General features: G+C 42.4%; 1 protein-coding gene across 1 annotated transcript; it reads right to left on the minus strand.

The window, feature by feature from the left end:
• Positions 1–4,528: 4,528 nt before the first annotated feature.
• On the minus strand, positions 4,529–5,152 carry ALTATR162_LOCUS5066 (uncharacterized protein; the record flags this gene model as incomplete). The annotated part of the gene is made up of 3 exons (XM_043312683.1): positions 4,529–4,863; positions 4,909–4,968; positions 5,020–5,152. 3 exons carry the CDS (start codon positions 5,150–5,152, stop codon positions 4,529–4,531), a joined length of 528 nt encoding a protein of 175 aa, XP_043168618.1.
• Between the last annotated feature and the right edge of the window lie 17,216 nt (positions 5,153–22,368).

Genomic DNA, 22,368 nt, shown 5'->3' on the forward strand with positions numbered 1-22,368 from the left:
GGCAGGTAGAAGGACATCCGCTTAGGGACTACTAGAAGGAAGCCTAGAGAGTGCATCTTAAGAGTTATAAGCAGATAAAATTATAGTCTAAAGTGCCTGTAAAGAAAGTAAAAGTAAAGGGTTAACAGATCTTAGACTGCATGTAGGTGTACACCTACAAGCTCGACAAGGACTATCGCTTTAAGAGCTGTAAGGCGCAATTAGTCGTCTGAGGAGACTAACAGAGAAATATTACTTCTTAGGAAACCTATGCAGCTACTCTTGCGAGCTAGTCGTTTTGAATGCTAATAGCGATCGCTGCTTATTTCGATCTTGAGCTCAGACAGTACGACGTTACGAACGCTTTCGTTTATACAGCAATAGACCGAGAGATCTACATAAGAATGCTACATAGCTATCGGAAGCCTAGGACAGTGCTGCAAGTTAACAAGGCCTTGTATAGGCTCCGAATATTACTAGTCCTCTAGCAGAAGGAATTTACATCGACTCTTAAGACCCTAAACTTTTAAGTCGTTCCCTACAAGCTATGCTGTCTAATTAAGGATAGAATTATTATATTCTTCTACGTCAACGACATTATTCTCGCCTATAGCAAGCAAATAGAGACGGAGGTTCAATAAGCTGTTTAACGTCTTAGAGACAAGTACTTAATAACTAGCAGAGATAATCTTTAATAGTTTCTTAGAGTTAAAGTTATTAGAAACTAAGAGCAGCGTAAGATTTAGCTCTTACAAGCCGCGTACGCAGATAAGATTAGTCGCTTAGTCGACAGAAAGGACATTAGACACGACACTCTAATAGCGGCTATTGAACTTAAGCCTTAGGAAGGCCTAGCTACTCTATTAGAAATTAATAAGTACTAGCGAAAGATTAGATCCCTAATGTTTGCAGCTGTAACGACTTGTCTAGATATTGCATTCGCGACATTACGACTAGCACGCTTTCTAATGAATCTAGGACAGGAGCATTATAATGCAGCCGATCGAGTTCTCCTCTACCTGCAGAGCACTAGAAATCGAGCGCTTAAGCTCGGCGGGGATAGTCGACTTAAAGTCGCGAGCGACGCCTCTTTTGCTAATAACACACTAGACAGAAAGAGCTCGCAGGGATATACAATTAAGTTATTTAGTAGCTTAATTGCTTAGAAAGCAAGTAAGCAAGATATAGTTACAACCTCTACGACAGAAGCTAAGCTTCTTGCGCTATTACAAGTTGTAAAAGAAGCTATATTTATATCACGACTAGTTAAGGAACTGCAAATTAATCTGCCTAAGGAAACAATCACAATACAATGCGATAACACTTAAACTATCTAGCTAATTAACAAAGAGGTCTCACGGTTGCAAACTAAGCTCTAGCATGTAGACATTTACAATTATTAGCTAAGACAGGAGGTGTTAAGAAGAAGTATTCAGGTTATATATGTCTAATTAGACGACATGCTAGCTAATAGTTTTACAAAGGCGCTGCTAGCTAATAAATAGGCACAGTTCCTAGGCTAAATAGGTCTTGCAGAGCGCATAAAAAGCGGAGAAATAACAGCAACACGCCTTAAAGAGATCTAAAGCTAAATTAAGAAGCTAGAGGTTAAATAGGCGTAGCTAGACTGTGATCGAAGCTTCTTGCACACGACCTCTAGGTTCGTTAGAAGACAACAGAAGCAGCTCCTGTCTAGCTTAGAATAGTTTCTAAGCTAAGGGGGTATGTTAGATAAAGTAAGCGATACTGCATCGTAGACGGTATTACCTATGTATTACCTAGGTATTACTAACGTATTAGGTTTATGTTCAAAAAGGAGAGAGAACAGACTAACGAAAAACAACAATAATTAAGACATAATCCATCATCGCAATCATCAACTTCTCCTAAGCTCATTTTTAGCATTTAATCTAACAGCTCCATTAAGCTTAAAGACGCTTATACAGTTAGCAGTTATCTGCTTACAGTTAGTTACTGTAAGCAAATAACCGCTGACCTACACGTAAATAGCTTCTGCAGAACCTCTGTTTACTATATATCCTATTCGCAGCCGTCTTTAATAACATCTCTAACAAACTATTTGCTGTCGAAGTATTATCTCCTCGTGATTTCTGCCCTTAGCCATACTTAACAACCCTCGCAGTACAGCCTTCTAGAACGTGATTATAGTTAGGTTATCGGTACGATTAAAGCAAAAAATAGGCAGAAACGCTAGAAATTACGTGCAGTGGCTATTATGTCCCGTTATAGACCTACTTATAACAGCGAAGGATAGAGATGTTAAAAAGTTAAACGTAGCGCTTAAAGAACTAACTAATATTCTACTCTACATAGTATGCACTAAAGGCTCTACAAGTGTATTAAACGAATTGCTTAGCGAAGGGGCAGACGTTAATTTTGTAAACGGCTATAGCAATAGTTGTACCCTACTACACGCAGCTTCTATTAAAGATAGTAGAGACGTAGTAAAAATGCTATTTTGTAAAGGGGCAGACATTAATGCTAAAGACGAAAGAGGGCGCACCCTACTTATTGTAGCACTTGATTATAGTTACTCGCATTTAGCGAAGTAGCTCTTTACAAAAGGGGCGGACTTTAATACTAAAGGCGAAGATTGTATTAGGGCACTACTTAAAGCTATAAGGCGTCGCGATACGCGTATAATACACTTACTGTTTGAGAAGGGGGCAGACCCGAATGCTAGAAACGAAGAAGGCTCTACGGCACTCTATATAGCTTTTGCTTATCCTTGTCCTAAGATAAAGGCATTGCTGCTTAGCCACGAGGCTGACCTTAACATTCTATACAGCGATAGTTGCACTCTACTCTACGCAGCATTAACTAAGGGCTCCCTAGGAGTAGTAAAAGAGCTACTTAGGTTAGGGGCAGACTCTAATGCTAGAGACAAGGATAGCCAGACGCTACTACAAATAGCATCTACTAAAGGCTACAACAAAGTAGTAGAGGTGCTGCGTAATACAAAGGCTAAGAACACGAAGGCTAAGGTTAAAGCTAGAAACAAAGGTAGTCTGTAACGAGCTAGAGCCTAGATGCTATAACGATCCTTAGTAGAACCTTCGGAGTGTCCTCGGTACTCTAGAAGCTTCGAGATACTACGCGAACGACAAGCTTGACGTGTATAAATATCGCAGCACCGTAGATAGGTTTTCCTCTTTATCGAATACAATCCTGTTACTAGGCATTAGCAACCTTTGCGTAGCCCCTTACATAGTTGCACTATACTCTATACAAGAACTAATAATAAGGGGAGTGCGCTTAAGTAAAAGAAGGGGTAGAGTAATAAGGCTCTGTTAAGCATAGCTATAGCAAGGAGGCCGCGCAGAAGACATTGCGCTAGGGCTAGGCTAGCGAAGAAGCGGCGTTTAAGTTATAGTTACACCACATAACACACAACAGACACATAAGTCGGTAATAAACCTACATTACCTATCCTTATCGCCTATTAGGTTCATCAGTCCTAGACGCTAACCTAAGTGCCTTATGTACTCTTCTTATCTACTGCTCCTTGCGTTTGAAACCTGCAGATATATTTCCTATCTTCTATAAGTTCATAGATTCTGCCTGCGCTTAGCTAGCAGTTGACATTAGCTTTCTACTTAACAAACCTTTAACTAAATGTAGAAGCTAGTACTAGGCAAATAGGGTACTACTACGATGCACACATCTGCTACTCGTACATCATATCTCGCTCCTCCCGCTTCGAAGTCTTACTTTAGAAGCTAATGCAGGCTTTTGTTTGTACGCTTTGGAGTCTAGTGAGATTTTAGAAGCCGTGTGCCTCCCGCTACCTATTCTAGCTTTCCTATTCTTAAGACTAAGTTAAATCCAAATACATGCGCAGGATTTTGCTAGCATAGAGACAGAAGATCTATAGCTATTTAACAGTTGGCTACAAACTGTAAGAGCAAGCTGCGCAGGTACTGTAGTTCGCGACATGCTATCTTCGTATAGAATTATAGCAAGATGCACGTCTTAGTATAGACCTAGTAACAGATGTAGACAAGGGGGCTTCCTTTGATTTGCAAAAGCTCTAGGGCTACTAGCAGGCTGTAATAAGCGTGTGTCCTTGCGGCCGATAAAGCTGGTAAGCCGGCTCTCACGTAGCTCCTTTCTAATAACTAGGGCAGCAAAGTTCTTGTCTGTTCGTCCTGTAGGCATAAGGTGTCGCTCTGTTAGTTCTTCTATGTAGCTCGCGAGCTCCTTATCGCGCCAGTGCACTACGCGTTATTTAAGTAGTTAGTCCTCGTTAGAGGCGCACCTCGTTCAACGGGCGGCTAAAGTTAAGCGCTACACACTGTGTTCATTAACAACCTTTTAGTATGAAAGTCATCACGATAACATATCGCACGTGCCTCTGCAACAGCGTTCTTCACAGACACTACTGCGCATTGTAGGCACGGATACGATACGTTATATCTTAGAAGAATCTTCAACGCAACAACTTTTCTTATAGCTTTGGGGTAACTTCGAGAAACCCTTCTAGGTTGCGTACTGGTCGCACAGCAGAGCTGACTTGCATACTCGCCTTCTAGGCGTGTACATTCTTGATAAGAACTAGTTGCGATACATCGAGAGCCTGCGGAGCAGCTCGAAGACCAGAGTCTGCGACACCTAGCTTAGCCTTGGCTTCATTAAGGACCTTGTTAGCAACTCCCTTCTCTATCCTAAGGTTGTTAGTAAGATAGCTAGCAACAGCATCTAAGGCAGCTTCGTTAGACGACGCGTCTTTAGTGCAGGTCTGAAAAGCCTCGTCGTTGGCTGCGATCTTGTGTTCAGCGAGGATAATCTTGAACGCAGCAGTAGCGGCAGCCTTCTTCTTACTAAGGGAAGACTTATTTGCCTTAGCCTGTGCTAGGAGATGCACTAACAGCTTAGAGCGCTAAGAGGACAATGTCGAGATGTAATAACTGTAGAAGTCGACCACATCCTTCTTTGTAAGCTTCTTAAGAGTCGCGGCGTTAACGTTAGCTGTACATTTATTAATCCTATACTAATGTAGGAGAGTCGGAATTAGCCTACCTTGCAGGAAATCATACGAATCACTATAAATATAATTCCAGAACCTGTTAGCTTCAGACGACAAGCTCTCTAGTTTCGCCAGCCTCTTATTAATTATAGCGCGCTTGTAGCTCTTAAAGTCCTCCTCGCTCATGTCGTTTAACGTCTACTCGAACGTATTAAGGAAGTTCTTGATGCGACCCTTAAGATACTAGCATTCTTTCTCACTTTAGATGAGGATGCGGTAACCTAACTAAATGTCGTAAAAGCTAGGGCTAGAGAACACGACGTAGCTGAGCTGCTCGATAGTACAAAGCTAATAAAAGCAAGGCTCGTCCGTTATCTGTCTAAGAAGCAGCAGCTTAGCGCGCATAATGCTGTCATAGCGGTGCCTAGCATACAGGCTGTACTTAATGCAGTAGTTAACGTTTCTAGGGTCCCTAAGTTGCTTCTTGTAGATAAAGTTGCTTCCAGATAGCTATATAAGTCCCTAAGGTGTCGGTACCTGGTTCGCTGGCAGTCCCCTTAGCTTGACAATACGCTCTACAAGATTAGTAATCTCCAAAGCTTCCTCTTTGTACAGATTGCTAAGTACCAAGACTTTAACATAACATTGCGCTAGGATCTGCGGGAAGAATTGCTGGACATCACGCGCGGTCACGTTCTTAAGCTCTAGGACTAGGTCTTCGTTTATTACACTCTTCTTGCTCTTAAACTATTTAGAGTAGGAGCCAATCATGTTAGAGGGCTGCTCGTACTCCAAATTGCGTAAGTAACGCAACATCTGGTCGCGGATAATCTAGAAACAGTCTTCCGATACCTCGAGATCCCGTACCTAGAGCAAAATCTTCCCTAGCAACACATCTAATTTGCTATTATAGCTACTAACATTAATTAAAAGGCCGCTAATGTAATTAGTAAAGTTGTACATTAGTCTAGAGTAGCTAGCGTCGTATAAACATCCAGCTAGAGCATTATTCACAAGCTCGTAGTAGAGCGTGCATAACAGTGTGGTACGAGGTGTAACGCTAGCGATAGGCGTTCGGAAGTAGATGTGCACATGAGCCTTAGGTACCTAGAACTAATCGTCCTTCTTCTACTAGACGCGCACGTTGTCGTTATAGCAGATAAGCTTAGGCGCCTTAGTTAGCTGTCTAACGTCTCTCTTTTCTACTTCTAGTTAGGTTAGGATAAACTTGTTTCTATGTAGGAAATGTAACTCTGCTAGCTAGTTCTTGCCCGCGAATGCTTCTCTTATCCCGGCAAGGAAGTCTTCTAGTATCTTCTCGACTTTGTACTCTGTACTATACTACTTCTCTTTTTAGTCCTAACTACCTAGGAAATCTTAACTCACAATCGTTATCCTAAGGTTGTCTAGTTAGAGATAAGACATAGCTTCGCTAATTAGCTTAGCATTAAACTTCTTAATAGTAGCTAGTCTGCTAAGCAACATCCTGCGGTCGTACGGCCCCTGCATAATGCCTGCTAGATTACTTGTAGTTTAGCTAGGTGGGCTCTTTTCCTTAAATCAGAACTTTACTTAACTAATCTGCATTTGCTCTTTAACAACCTACTCTTAAGGCGGCTAATCGCGCATAAGTCCTATGTATTAGAACATAAGCTTTGTAATCTCCTTGTAGCGATTAAGGCCCTCCTTAGTTAACAAAATATAGACAGTAAACAGTCCTGCGCTAGGACAAAGAGTGCACCCTCTAGCTCCTAGTTCGCTCGCCTAGTCTTTTGCCCTAATAAGCGCAAGGATACCGCTAGGCTCTTTATAACTAAGCAAGTAGTTAAGATATCTTAAAGGCTGTAACTCGTAAAACTTATCTTTATTACAGTACGCGAATTAAAGCTCTAGTAACTAAGACTCTAAAACTAGTCTAGCGAAGGTCTGCGTTAGTAGTTTGTTCTCGGTATAAACGGGCATATCCTAGCGATTCTGGCCTAGGTTCTTGTTCGGCACTCTAGCAAAGATCTGCTCTACCTATGCTTCTAGAGTATCTAAGCTCTCTCGACCTAGGACAACTAACTTTATACAGTTCGCTAAGTAGTGCGTTAAATAGAACTTAATGAACTCGTCGCGGATTCTTACACTACGCATTTCAGGGCTATCGTGTAGAGTCTTGTAGTTTCCTGTTAAGAAGCGGTAGTACAGATAGCCTAGATTAGCTAATGCTTTGTTAAGCTAAATTATCCGCTAAGTGTTATCTTAGAGATTCTTCTTGTGCTCTAAGTCTACTGCCTTAAGCTCGCGATTAATTGTGTCTTCTAAGAATAGTAGGCTAATGAAGAACTAGCCAAAGCGATCTATCCCTTCCTATAGCGGCGAGTTATCTTTAGACCTTGCTAGGTTTGTTTGTGACACTTCCAGCAATGCGGTTTAACTGCACGCAGGCGTGGACGAAGGATATAAAAGCTCGAAGTAGTAGTTGGTTAAAGTAGAGGATGTAAAGGCATTTGAGTATCTACTGTGGCGCGTTAGATACTGACTGTAGGCATTCTCCTCTAGGTACTTTTTAGTCCCTATAAACAGCAGGTGCTCTACCGCGTGTGCGATACCTAGCATATCTAGCGGATCGCTAAAGCTGCCTACGTTAACATCTAGCGCTGCACTAGCCTTGTCTGTCTCTACGTTGTGTATTAGGAGAACCTCTAATTAATTCGATAGGGTAATAACTTAGTAAGAGTAGTTGTCGAGTTGTGGCCTTTCCAGATCTTCTATGCGCTGCCGTCCTCTAGCTTCTTTTTCTAGCGCTTCTACTATCTTAGCTAATTTGCTACTTCTTTTTAGCAATGTAACGAGGCTACAGTGTGTAGGCAGTAGCGAGGCGCTTGCAACAACCTAGCGACTACGAGGATTATGTATACAGTAGAAAGTTAGAAGAGTAGATGTGTTAAATTGTTCGTATTAAGACCATCGCACGGCACAATTGGCAACAAAGCTTATATTCATAACAGCGCTTGGCCTGCGACACATGGTGTAGTTCCTTCTACGCTATCGCAAGTATCGAGTTAGCGTAAGCAGTTCTATCTGAATTATGCTATTGCCTGCTTGGCTCAGCCCTAGTACAACAATAAATTGATAGACAGATTAATTACAGTTGGTAGTGATTGAGGCTTGACCCTTGTGAACAGCCGTGGTATAGTTCCGCAAATAACATATTTTATTCTTAATCGCTTTAAGTTATGCAGATAGCTTATTCTTTCTTATCTTTCTAAGCTTATCTCGCTTTACACGCTAATTATTGGCTTTTTGAAGTTTGAGCAGTTAGGATTGCTCCTTTGTGTGGGAACTCTTAGCTCTTTAAAGTTATAGTTGTTATTTTTCCTGTTGCTATACGATTACGTAGCGTTAAGCTTGACGAAATTTCCTACCCTTTGTCCTTACGCGATAGACAACCTAGTAGGCCGATATCAGCGAATTAGAAGTTGTTCAAGATCGGGATATCTGCTACTCTTGCGCTCACATTAGCTAACATCGGCCTACGATATTGTTCGTTGCGTAAGGAAGGAGGTTAGAGACAAAAAATCACATGCGCAAAGACGTAAAGGCGGAAACAACAACGCGATGTATTCAATAGGTTCTCGGCAAGTGTTTTATTAGTTATACTTAAGGAGCAGCAGTGCTAGCTAGGGTAATCAGGGTTCATGCTCGGCCCTTATGCTAGGTCCAACTCGGTAGCGAAAACTAGTGTAGTTAACAAACCGACGGTTTGACCAACCGATTCAATCGGTTTGATTAGTAATCAAACCGACCGACGGCTAGTTCGTTATCAAACCGACCGACCGATAAGAGCGGTCGGTTTGACTGCGTTTGGGTCGGTTTGACATAGCGGATTTGCTATAGCTATTACTAGTACGAGGGGCTTCTTGGGCCATTTCCTAGTATAGGTAAACAAACGAACTTTCTAGAAACACCCTCCAAATTTAATTTGCTCGTCCATGCTGTAGTTGTATATTGCATTGTCTATCTCCGTATGCCCCATTTCTATAAACTTCTTTATTTAGCTAAATATTGTCGCTTCGATATAACCTCTAGCAGAGACACTAGCCTTGCTATATCTTCTCTTCCATCTGGCTCACAGGTTGCTCGCGTCGATAACGCTTCCAAGACGTCCCTAACACCCTCTAAGTCTGTATTGATTAACAAGGAGGTTTAATGCGAGTTTGATATTAACTAGACGAATATCTAGCACGGCTCGATGCGGCTTAAAGGCGCAAAATTAAGGCCTCGCCACAGGCGAGTGGTTAACACCAAGGCCAAAGAATTATAGATATTCTAACACGGCGCTAGCCTAGAACACGAAGGAGCGCGGTATTAGCTCTGTAAGCTTTGCCACCTAAAGAAGAGTTACTTAACGGCTCTGTATTCGGCAGCTAGCACTTCTTACGCAGCGAAGCACTTGATCCGTAAGCACCGCATCTCTCTATCCGGTAAGCTTCCAAATCTGCCTGCTAATCCCTTTTTACTTGCGGCGTCGTTAGTAATATGCAGGGCGCCTCTATCGCGTTAGTCTAAGTACTAGATTAGGGCTTCCTTCGCGTTTTAATGAGTCTATGTAGAAAGCCTAGTTCGTCGACTAGATTATTCTAGAAGACGTTACTCTTCGTTAGGCATCTAGCAAGCGTCTTTAGTGGCTAATACGGAACGGCGGCGAGCTCGCTAGTTAGTTACTGCCCGAGTCTCACGCGTCTGTATCAACTTAGATTCATAATGCGTTCTAGAGGCGCAGGAATATCGTCTTCGACCTAATCAAAAACGCAAAAAGTTTAGTGCACTTAAGCTTTAATTTATAGACTGCTTCTAATAGGTTTAACTATGTTAGCATTGTAAGCCACTTCGTTAACAGCAAGGGCTTAAAACGTGACGTCCTTATTAGTCTACCACGCGTGATTAGTCCGCATTCTAGCGAGAATATCGCGACCTATATTAAAAAGGTTATTAATTGCTACGAGCTAAGTTCGAAGTTAGGCTACTTCGTCCTTAACAACGCTAGCACCAACGATACATGTCTAGAGGCTCTTACGCTATAGTTTCCTATAGACGTTAACAAACAACGCTTGCGTTGTATTAGCTATATCATCAATCTCGTTGTACGAGCAGTTATCTTCGGTAAAAACGTAAGCAAATTCGAGGACGAACTTCGAGGTGCCAGCGACGAAACCTGCTTCGAAATCTAGGCCCAAAAAGGGGCTGTCGGCAGACTCTACAATCTTGCTACCTATATCCGTTAGTTAGATTAACGGCGACAGGTCCTTCGAGATCTTTAAGACGAGCTTGCAAGCGACGATATAATATTCACTATTAACCTTGTTATTAACGGCAAAACGCGCTAGAATTCAGTATACCTTATAGTAAAACGTAGTAAGTTAATACCTTAGGCTTGCAGTCCTTCTAACTCTAAAGCTAACAGTTTATTAGCACTTAAGCTTCGCGACGCTTTAGAACTCTATTAAATTCGCTAGCAAAAGCTAAAAAACGACCTAAGGCACTAAGACCTAACGAAAGACTTCCTCGATGCTGAAGGGTGGGCCGAGTTGCAACGCTTCCGCGACTTTCTAGAACCGTTTTATATCCTTACAAAGACTATAGAAGGAAATGCAAACAGAGATAGCAAAGGAGGTAGCCATAGCGCTGTTTAGGAGACTCTTAAGACGATAGACTATATGTTCATTGCATTTAACAATGCTGCAGCTTTATACTGCGACAAACTAGAGTCTTACTTTAAACGCGGAATTAAGTGTAGCTAGGTAAAGCTTAAGGAATATTATAAGCTGACAGACATGACGCCGGTGTATCGCGCCGCCCTAGCTCTCTACCCTACCTACAGTTACAATTATTTTAAGGAACACTAGAACGGGACGATAAGAAAGCCTTCTTAGTTTAAGGGCATAAAGACGGTTGTATTAAGCCTGTATAACGAATATCAGCGCTAGGCCAAGGTAGAAGCTTAAGCTCAGGCTAGCTTAGCGCGTGACGAAGACAGCGAGGATAGACATTCTGTAATTAACAATTACAGCTCTTTTAGAAAGAGGAAAGGCAGTTTACTAATTCGCTAGCAAAAAAGGTCTAAAGTCGCTAGCGAACTTACCGCTTTTTAGGAGAGGGAACTTTATCTAGAAGACAACGATTGTCCTAACCCTTTAACGTAGTGGCATAATTATAGACACAAATACCTAGTCCTCTATAAGATGGCGTTAGACCTGTTTTCAATACCTAGCATAAGCTCTGAGTGTAAGAGGGTTTTTAGTTAGACGAAGAAGTTTGTTACAGACAAGCGTAACAGGCTATCGCCCGAGACTATCAAAGCGGCCTAGCTTCAGAAACACTAGCTTAGGAACAGCTTAGTATTGTAGTAGACTTAATGTACGGATGCTAACGTAATACAAACTTAGGACACTCTAAATAGATAGTTACCTTTTTAGGCAGCCCGCTAACTTCTTTAAGTTAAGCTGTCAAACCTAATTAAACTCAAACTAACGGGCGACGTTCTATTAAACTAACTCAAACTAACCGACAAAGCCTACCTATTAAATCAAACCGACCGACTAAAGCCTCCGGTTTAAGTCGGTCGGTTTATTAACTACACTAGCGAAAACCGAGCGCACTAGCCGCGAATGGAAAATAGGAGACAGGATGTTACGGTAACTACTGTGGTTCCCTTGACACTGAACGCGCTACAGAATCCGAGTGCTCCGCCAAGCACCAGGATTCTGCTAATTGGCCGGCCGGGCCTAGCGCTATGCGCACGGCCCCCATCGATAACTTCTTACCGCCTGTATATGCTAATTCTGTTTCCTTACGCAACGTCTTGTATTACACTAGATATCGTACGTAGCCACAATTAACGCTTCTAGTAAGCTCTTAAACACGTGCTCGTAGCATCTCGTGACATAGGAACTTAGGTAAGAGTAAAATATAGGAAGCGGGATCCACGCTACGTTAAGATAACAGCAGAATTACAGGTAGTTACATGAAAGTAAACAGATGAACTATAGGACAGAATTGTGCATATTTAGTAAGCTTAGTATCCTCTACTATTATGTCTTCTAGTTGCTGTCTTACGGATACTAGATCTCCTGCACTTTGCTCTCTGCTGCCTCGTGTTCAGACTTAATCGTTGAGCAACATCTTAATTAAAAGAGAGTGTTCTTAAGCTTGTTACATTCACATGTTAGCTCTACTATCAATGCTAATGACTTTTCCGTTTACCTACTCCCCGTCCTGTAAGGCAAGAAAGGCAACAACGCGGGACACATTGTAAGTCTTACCTATGCGATTGTGTAGGGAAAGTTTTAATATATACGCATCGACGTTACCTTTCTCGTTATTAGGCACGACTTTATCTTAGCCTAAGTAGAACATGTTAGTCTTAATACTACTAGGAGCGACGCAATTAACTGTAACCTTCTTTTCCCTAGCATCTACTGCTATGTAACGTGCAAATAACTCGATAGCTCCCTTAGAGCTAGCATATACCGCGTGTTTAGGGATGCTCTTTGCCTGCGCAGTAATAGAACTTATAAAGATAATCCAGCCGCTAACCTCTATTCTTTTGTACGCCTCCTGTACAACAAAGAATTAAGCACAAGTGTTTGTTGTAAAGGTGCGGTCAAAATCATCCGCTTTGACATTGCTAAAATAGCTAGAAGAGTAGACGCTAGCATTAGAGCAGTATATGTTAAGTCTACTAAAATAGGCAACAACGTTGTCTATTAGTTTTCTAATCTCTTTAACGTTATCGACATTTGCCTAGAAGAGGGCAGCATTAGAACCGTTTCCTAGATCCTTAATCCTTTTAACGACCTGCTTAGCGTTACTTACGCTGTTAAGATAATTAACAGCGACCCTAGCGCCGCGCTAGGCGAGCTCGAGAGCTATAGCTGCTCCTATGCTACAGCCTAGATCATCAATTAGTCTAATTTGCCGAAATAACGATATTAGCACAGCTTACTTAAGCCCGTAACAACTACAACTTTGCCTTCTAGGCTAGAGCTTAGAACAACAGACATGCTAAACGTAGTTGCAATAGCTAAATTAGAGCGATGCGATATTAGCTAGTAAAACAGTTAAGTATAAATTCTGTGGTATATCTATTAAAGCGGCTAAGGAAGGAATAGTTATATATCGACTTTAGATTTAGCCTATATAGAGCTAAATTAGATAACTAACTATTAAAGCTAGGCAAAGAAAGTGCTTAAAGCAGCCTTAGGTCAGCAGCCTATTTTACTAATAACACGGCTTCTCTGCGACTAAGATGGTTTTCCTCTTATTAGTACAGTACTCCTAGACGATACGTAGTAGTTAGCAGAAATTTAGTTGTTTAGGCTTAATCTATTATGCGTTGTGATAGAAGAGAATTGCATAACAGGCTCGCCGACTAAGAATTACTTAGAATAAAAGTAAATTTTTAAACAACACAAAAAGGATAGTAGCTAAGGCATAAGAAATTATAACGCTAATTCCTAAGGAATCGAGCGAGTATGCTCATCCCTCCTAATTACCACTCTTGCCTACAGCTGCAAGATAGACCTTAACAGTAAAAGGAGCGTAACTGCGGTCCTCTTCCTATCCTGCCTGCTATTTTAGCTTTAGACAGGATTTTCGGAAGCAGAGGTTATTTTTCTAAAGACTCTATTACTAGAAGCAGTCTTAGACTCTATTAAGACATTAATAGGGGAAGTAGAGGCAGCAGGATATACAAACATAACACGCCTAAGCATGATTCTAATTAACTTTGCCGCATAGGAGGCTAAGGTAGAGGCTGTATTTCTTGCCTAGAACACTTTTGCGGCAATTGGCGTGTATGCCGGCCGTCTATCTTAGTATGGCCTACTAGGATATCGCTGCACAAAGCGCTTAACTTAGTGTATCCCAAGCCCTTTTAGAGCAACATGTTAGGCAAAGTCCTACATCGTAGTTCGTGTAGGTAGTAAGCCTTGCCCTCTAAGGTAGTTAATGTAGTGTAGGAGAATAGAGTAACTATCTTAAGAGGATAAGCGCAGCTACGCACATTGCGCTAACTGTAGTTAGGTTTTAGCTTATACAAGCGACGTGCAGGGGCTGTACGATTATAAATAATTAAAGGACGGTATTCTTGCTTATACTCACTAATGTAATATTACTATTTGCCGATCATTACAGGATAACGCCGCGCCACATACGTGAGGAACAACAAAACCTTCCCTCTACCCTTGCACTACGCTATCTTAACAACAAGAGTAGCTATCGATGTTTTAGCAACAGCGTAAAGATCTTACAGTAATTCTCTACAAAGTAACCTCTTTAAGAACCTTATACTATCTTAAATAGCTACTAGAATCCTGCCTTCGAGTTCTACCCTCTCGTTCCTTATTACAGTGTATCCTCTTACTAGACGCATTGCAGTCCTAGTAGAGTATTAGGATGCTACCTAGAGGTAGTAGTCTAAAGAGCAACAGATTAACAATAAGACGGAGCTAGTAGTAAGTATTTTTATAAACAACATTACGAGCACAATTGTAAGCATAATTAGCATCTGTGCGCTAAGCATCCTAAGGGGACATAGAGTGTCGCATGACAAACATACAGTACAGTTTATGTAGTACTAATCTTAGAACTGTAGTTAATACATTATTATATCCTTCCCTGTAAGAGACAGCGCCTTAAACTCTTTAGATAAAGGCTGTAATCTTTAGTTAGAGCATTAAATTTGTGTAGTAGCTAAAGAGAAAACAAGCAACTACAACACAGGTAAATGAACAGAAACTGCGCGACATCATTAACTATGTGTACATACAGCGAGCGTCGTTAATAGAAAGTAAAGTTACAGTGCATAGAAAATCGGTCTTTATGTCGGTCAGCAATAAGAGTCTCTAATCTCTCGACCTTAAAGTACTGTACTTGTCGTACTGTAACCTCGTCTGCTATACACTTAAGAATAACACAGGCTTACTAGGTGCGCCTACAACGTGTGTAAGCAACGGGAAGCAGCATGTGTAGTACCACAAAATCAACTTAATTCCTAAAAGTTTACGAGCTCTGTATACTATATACCTCTCTGCGACATACGTAACGCTTCTAACCTCCTTTACTAATAGCGTAATCGATCTTGTGCGTGCATAGCAGGCTGCGAGCGTATATACCGTAGCTAGAGCATTGCTAGTAGTAAGTAAGGGCCTCGCATATTTGGACAGAACAAATTAGCAGCAGATATTTGCACAATACTAAATAAACCTACTAACAAAGATGTAGGCTTCTTCTACATGCATATTAACCTACTGCGCATACAATCTGTTCTTAACGTGCATCGCCCGTAAGCGAGAAATGCCCCTTACTAAGACGAATCTAACTTTAATCCAAACCAATCCTTACTACACTCACTTATAGACTTGCAATGTATGCGCGCTTACTCTTCACGTACTTCTCTATTGCCCTGTATCTTGTAATAACTAAAATACAGTAGTTGTAGTCGCAACGACAGTCCTGTAGCGCGCTGCGCTAGGAACCACTTTAGCTCTTACCCCTGCTCAATTACTACTAACCCCATTTTTCGCTATCCGCAACTGCTATGGCGATTAATGCCACTAAGGTGCACATCGTCCCTGATTTTCAGGATGCTTAAGCTTAGAGAACATGTACTCTTCGCTTATCTCCGTGTTAAACGGACTTCTGGTTAGCGTTACAGCTCGACTACAACCATCCTATTTTCTCTACTGCAATGTAGTAGAAGAGGCAAAATTGTCTAAAATGTAGATGCATAGCAATTTTAAATCTCTAAAAGTCTATAGGGAAGGGTAAGGTGCCTGTTAAGTTGGCTTATCTTGCTAAGGGGCATTTCTCGCTTATAGGCAGGGGATATTACTAAACTTCGCTGCTTACTACTGTGCTACGACTAAAGTACCCCTAGGGGTAAGCATAATCACTTAAGGGATCACACGCTGCGATTTAAGGCCGCACCTTAACGTAAGGCTACTATATCTGCTATTACAAGACCTATGCTGTAGACGAACCCCCGCCTATTAGTAAGCAGCTTACGTTTCTTAAGCGCTATAACATGTACAGAAAGTAGAGCTGTGCAAAATCGTTGCGCGACTGCGTGTAGGGGTGAAGTCGCAATTACTGTTCACTACGGTAATTAGAGGTTAACGCTATAGCTGAAAATCAAACAGGTTACAGTACCGACCGAAATTGGTTTCCGCTTCGCGCATGTCGTTTATTTAAAGCATGCAATTATCTTCTAAGTTCCCTACGCGACAGGTAGCGTGTTGCAAGGGCTGCATAGCGATAAATAGTTCTAAGCGCAAGAGCTTCTTTGTAATAGGTTACCGTTAGCACTGTAAGGCAAGGCTTAGGGATCAAGTAATTTCTTGGATTATTCCTCTAATTATGCTATACTACTAACAAATTACATAGCCGTAACGAGTTAAGGATGCCGTAAGTAGAAGAGCAATCTTCGTTACAGTTATACCTTGCACTGTGTGTTTCCTAGGCGGTATTTCAAGCATGGTTAGAAAACAAAGTTTTTATTGTAGCATCTAACTAGAATAAAGCAATTACTAGAGAGGAATAAGCAGTTATTATAAGGGAATTGTCGAAAGCACTAGGGATTTTAGCCTTCCTTTACGCTTTTATAAAGCAGGCTACTTCCTGCTCTACTCCTGTCGTACTATACATTGCAGATCTAAACTCTCTTAAAATACGGAATTCCTTAGAGCAGCTATATTGCTTAGTAGGCATCAAATCTAAGAATGGGCGGACATCACTCAGTCCCAGATAGAAGAACATGTGTCAGATTAGGCTCCTAGACTGTATTTTGTCGTGACGGTCGTTCTGTCCTACGCAGCTTTATTAGCCCTACTTACACGGAAGCTCTAGACGTGTAAGTACTTAGAAGGATTTTGGACTTAGAAGCTTAGCCTAACACTAGTTTACAGATTAAAAGATCTTTATGCTAGCTAACAGTCTATTAGCACCTTTCTCTACTTTCCTAGACCCCGCTACTACTTGCTTGGTATTCTACTGTGTCTAGCATTAGTAAGCACAGGAATACTAATTAGAACTTGTTAGCAGCGAGCAAGCTACAAAAAGAAACGCGGTCTCCTATGTTTAGAAAGAGATATCAAGAAGGAACTAATAGAGTAATAGTACAGGGGATACACGATCCTTCACGACTAAATAGATGTAAAAATAATTGAGCGTGAACGGCGCGGCAGGCGATGTTCTTCTACTATCAGCATACTCCACAATCAAGCGGTACCATATCTGTGCACGCGATGCACGTATATTACTAGGGAATTCTAGTAAGATCAAGAGCTTTAAACTAAGTTAATGTAGTTCACAAATAATCTGTTCAATCTATATAACCCGTCCACCACACTAAGGTTAGCCTAACGCTCGATTAACACTACAATGCTACTACAACGCAACCTGCAACTAACCCGTACTAAAGGTACAATGCACCTTAATATCTAAGTTACAATAAAAGATCGCGACGGAAGCGAAAGGCGCGTTATTGCAGCCTCTAGCGTGCCTCGAAGCTCCCTTAGAGACCAACGCGACAGAGCCCTCCTAAAACGCGTTTAGGATTCTAAATTAAAGAAGCCGAGCAAGCTAAGTAGAGGAGGAGGCTCCGGCCTAAGAGATATGCAACCTTGTCCTAAGAGGAATAAACGCTACAAAGAATATAGTGCGAAATGTAGCTAACGGTCTACTTAGAGAGCGAAGTAGAGAGCCTATTAGCAAGCACTAGGTAGACAGCCTAAAGATGCGTTAACCACGAATCAAGCTTTAAAAGAGCCGTACAGCGAGCCCTTAACGAAGACCGACGCGTCACAACACCCTGGTGCGAGCTATCGGCCAACACAAAAACAAATCATGGTATTGTAGACGAACACACCTACAGGTTTTTATGAGACAGGCTTTATGATGGGGGTAATTAGAGGTTAGATGGTTTTCATTGAGTCGGTGGCAGAAATGATGCGCACCCCACGAGTGCTACGCCGTCGACCAATCATGCAAGTGCTTATTCTTATTTTCGTTGTATTCAACGTTTTCGAGGTTGCGCAGATTCTGCGCTGCCTTTCGAGCTCTACGAATGAACCTGTTGCTCTACGATCAGAACGAGTGTATATCGTTAGTATGCATTGAAACAACGAGGGGATTCGGTGAAGTCACTGGAACGATGCCGTACTCGCTCTGGCGAATGCGCTTGGCCGGGAGAATGTCTTCGTTACTGTCTACGAAAGCGGGAGTTGGGACGATAGCAAAGGCGCCCTGAGGGAGCTTGACATGACGCTAGCGGCGCACAAGATCAGGCGAAACATAACGCTGTCGGAGACTAGTCATCTAGATGAGATCTCTGTGGTGGAAAGAGGCTCAGGCTGGATTGACACACCCAAGGGAAAAAGAGAGCTCAGACGGATACCGTATCTTTCTCGACTCCGTAACTGGACGCTTGAGCCTTTGCAGGAGCTAGCTCGAGAAGGGGAGCGGTTTGGTAAAATTCTTTTCTTTAACGATATCGTATTTACTGTATGTCTTATAAGCTAACTCACACGCAAAGATGCCTAGAGTACCTAACGATAGCGCATACAGACGACGTCTTCTAACTACTCAACACAAACGATAGAGACTTTGCAGCTACCTGTTCACTAGACTTTAGCTAGCCTCTGCAGTTCTACGATACATTTGCGCTCTAGGATGCCGAAGGTTATAAGACACTTATGCAGACGTAGCCGTACTTCTAAGCTAGGGAGTCTTGAGAAGCGATGTTAAAATATCGCCCTGTGCCCGTAACTAGTTGTTAGAACGGCCTAGGTAAATTAGTGATATCATTAATAGGTTCTACAGTCTATAGATTCTTTTCCCTGTCTATTGCCCTCTTTATAGTTAATCCGTTGCATTCTAATGCAGTTGCAATGCCTGCTAGGCCTTTCGTCTTAAGTCCCTCGCTGCGATTTCGTGGCATTCCAGACTCTCTTGCGGCTTCACATATCGAAGGCTCTAAATGTTGCCTAATACACACAGACGTACGTAAATCCGCAGGTGCGCGTAGGGTATAGTAGTGAGGCATACGATGCTGTACATCTACAAGGATTGCTGCTTTCTTCTTAGCAGCTATTTAAGGCCTTATAGGAGAACTGCATTCGCTAATAGATAACCTTGCCTTAGCTTAAAGAGTAGGAAGTGTCGAGGGGAGTTAGAAGGTAGAAACGTGTAAGTAAGGAAAATAAAGAAGCTAGAGAGATCTGCCTTGTTAATTAAATGCAGGTACTTGTTAAGAATAGCTAGAAGTATGTATAGAGCGTCGATTTGCTGAACAGCCTAAGAGTCTAGTACATTAGAGTTAATATTTGCACTACTAAGAAATACTATACAGTAGGTACATCTATGCAACATGATCCACAAGCGAGCCGGTCACTTTCTTAGATTTCGCATCCTCTACGTTCATAACTTAGCTTTTGTGCACTCTAACAGTTGCAACAGTATTACCTAACATACAAACGTACGTAGAACAACTAATTGCAAATGCGTAAAATCTTATCAAAGCAGCTAGGGAATCACTCCTGCTACAGCACCGCCGCTGCAGTATTACTAGTTCTAACGCGCTAGTAGCAAATTGGTATCCTAGCGAAGATAAGCAGCAACAAGGATGTTGTGTTGTTACTAGCGACTAACAATCTAGATAATCTAGCCAGCGATGTACACAGGATAGTACTGCGCACAGTTACTAGCCTTTCTACTAGGCGTAGTAACAGTTAAGACCAAGCCGGCGTTGGCGTGGAACGGTAGACATAGTGAACAACGACGGCGCTATTACGCGCACCTAGAACAACAGTGAAATGTGTTAGACTGCCGTATTCCTGCTGCACGGTCGTTCTGCAAGCTGCTTACTAGTAAGCGTCATCGTTTCTAGCTTAGTTAATGTAGCACTCTGCCCTATGTTTAGGCAAGTCGAAAGCTAGGAAGCGATACTCTACATTCCTTTGCTCGACAGGAAACCCTCTAACCACTCTCTATCGTGTAAGCAGCAGGTTTAATGTAAGACAGCAAACTACAAGACTTAATATTATACTGTGTAAAGGCTAAAGTGCTTATAGTAAGTAGCATGCATTATTTTAATGCACTAGACTGCTGTTGCAGAACCAGACAAGAGCGCTAACCGCACTTAGTAGTACTAGAAAGCAGTCTATTAGGATTAACACAGCGCTTAAACATAGCACTTCCTCCCTACTCCTTGCGATAATAGCTATTCTCTTCCTCTTCTTCACTAGCTACTGTCTAGTGTAGATTGTCTATGCTCGGAGGTTCTACTTACTAGCTAAGTTCCCTAGACCATTCTTAGCTTCGATTACACGACTTTAGCTAGTTATCGACGTTGCGCGGGGAAGGTCGGAGGAAACACAACGGCGCTTGCATCGAATCTATAGTCTAAACGAGGTACGCACGCGTAGACGCTGCGCGGCTAACAAGGGAAGGTCCTATCGTGCGAATCGCGCTAGACAAAGTCGCTATAGCCAATCCGGAGGCGATTAAAACGATCTACGCAGCTTATTTAGGCTTCACTAAAGTAAGCGTGTAAGATTTAAGACTATTCTGTAGGCAATACTAACTGCTCATAGACTAACTTCTACCTCCCTTTTCGCGCGACATAGGGCAGATACCTAGACGCCTTTACGAACCTAGACGAGCATTAGCACGCTAACTGGCGCCGTATTATTAGCTCCTCTTACTCTATGTCGAACATAGTGAAAATAGAACACAAGATCAACAGATGCGTGCAGGCTCTCGTAGAGAAGTTTGCCTAGTGTGCGAAGAACGATGTCTTGGTCGATCTGTCTGAATAGATACAATAGTACGAGCATAGGCTACTGCGCTAGTAGGCAGTCGGTGCTAATATTACCTGCAGGTATACGTTCGACGTGGTGGGCGAGCTGTTCTTTAGCTGTATGTTTGGCTTCCTTAACGGTGCCTACGACTACGGCAGCTACATTAGCGCCTTGAACCTGCTCATCCCGTTTCTTGTTGTGACTTGTGCCTGTCCGCTCTATCTACGACCTCTCATAATTATCAGTGGGGCTGTGATACCTCGCATCTCCCAAGCGCTACGAGCAATGAAGCGGATCGAGGACGCCGCCCAGGAATGCGTGAAAAAGCGGCAACTTCTACTGAACAGCTACTCAGCCTATTGTTTCACGGACATGCTCCAGAAGTTCTTCGACATTGCGCGAGACAAAGGCACCGACAAGGACTTCAGCATGGAAGAGGTGAAGATGGAAATCTTGGTGGCCTTGTAGACTTATCTCTACCCTAGTGTATGAACAGCGTCACTAACGCGAGCTAGTATTGCCGGATCCAATACGACCGCAGCGGCGATCAGCGCGATCCTCTATTACCTTATACGTATACCTTTAGCTTATGCGAAGGTCACAGACGAGATCGATACAGCTAGAAAGAAAAATCAGCTTAGCGAGAACGTGCAGTGTCGCGAAGCTGTGCGTCTACTATACCTAGTAGCCTGCTGCAAAGAGGGTATACGACTCTACCCTAGTGTTAGTATAACGTTGCTACGTTGCGTGCCCTTAGGAGGCTGCGTAATTGCAGGCGAAATGTTTCCTAGAGGCACGCGCGTCGGTGTGAATGCTGCTGTGGTACAGCGCGATCGACGGATTTTCAGAGAAGACGCAGATAGCTTTGTTCCGGAGCGGTAGCTTTAGAAAGATGCTGCGCGCATAGAGCGCTACATGTTTGCGGTATGCAATCCCGTATCTATAGAGCTCTTTTCCTAACACTAACTTAAATCGCAGTTTAGCAGCGGCCTAAGAGCATGCATTAGGAAGAATATAAGTAAGCACGAGCTGCTATTTAGGTAACTGCTAACAAGGACACAGGTATCCTTATGCGGGATATACAAGGTCGTGCTACAGCTTCTTAGGTTGTTTTACATCGAGCTGGCAGAGCTAGAGGAGGAATAGGAAACGCATAATTATTGGTTTAATAAGCTGAGCAAGGTATTTACAACAATTCGGCGTAGGTAGAAATCTTGTCGTTATGTGAGTGCCTAGCGGGCAGTGTTGCCTTATTTCTAAGCGAAAGCCAGAGACTATAATTCCTGCCAGCAGGGCGTATACACATGCTCTAGTCTTTTGTTTGGCACTATTTCCTACAGGTAGAGATCCGCTTACTCTACCTTAGGCTGCTTATCTAGAAGGGATCTGTAAGGACATAGCCTCTCCTTAGCTACTACTTACTACGAGGTTTAGAGCTAAGGAGTAAAAGGCTACGTCTTACTACGAAGGCGCAAACTACTAGACCTTCGAAGGCCTAAACTACTAGACCTTCTACGGTCTAGTACGCCTTCGCTTCGCTTCTCTCTCTAGGCTATA

The sequence above is a fragment of the Alternaria atra genome (assembly GCF_907166805.1).
Source record: "Alternaria atra isolate CS162 genome assembly, contig: 25, whole genome shotgun sequence".
NCBI lineage: Eukaryota > Fungi > Ascomycota > Dothideomycetes > Pleosporales > Pleosporaceae > Alternaria > Alternaria atra.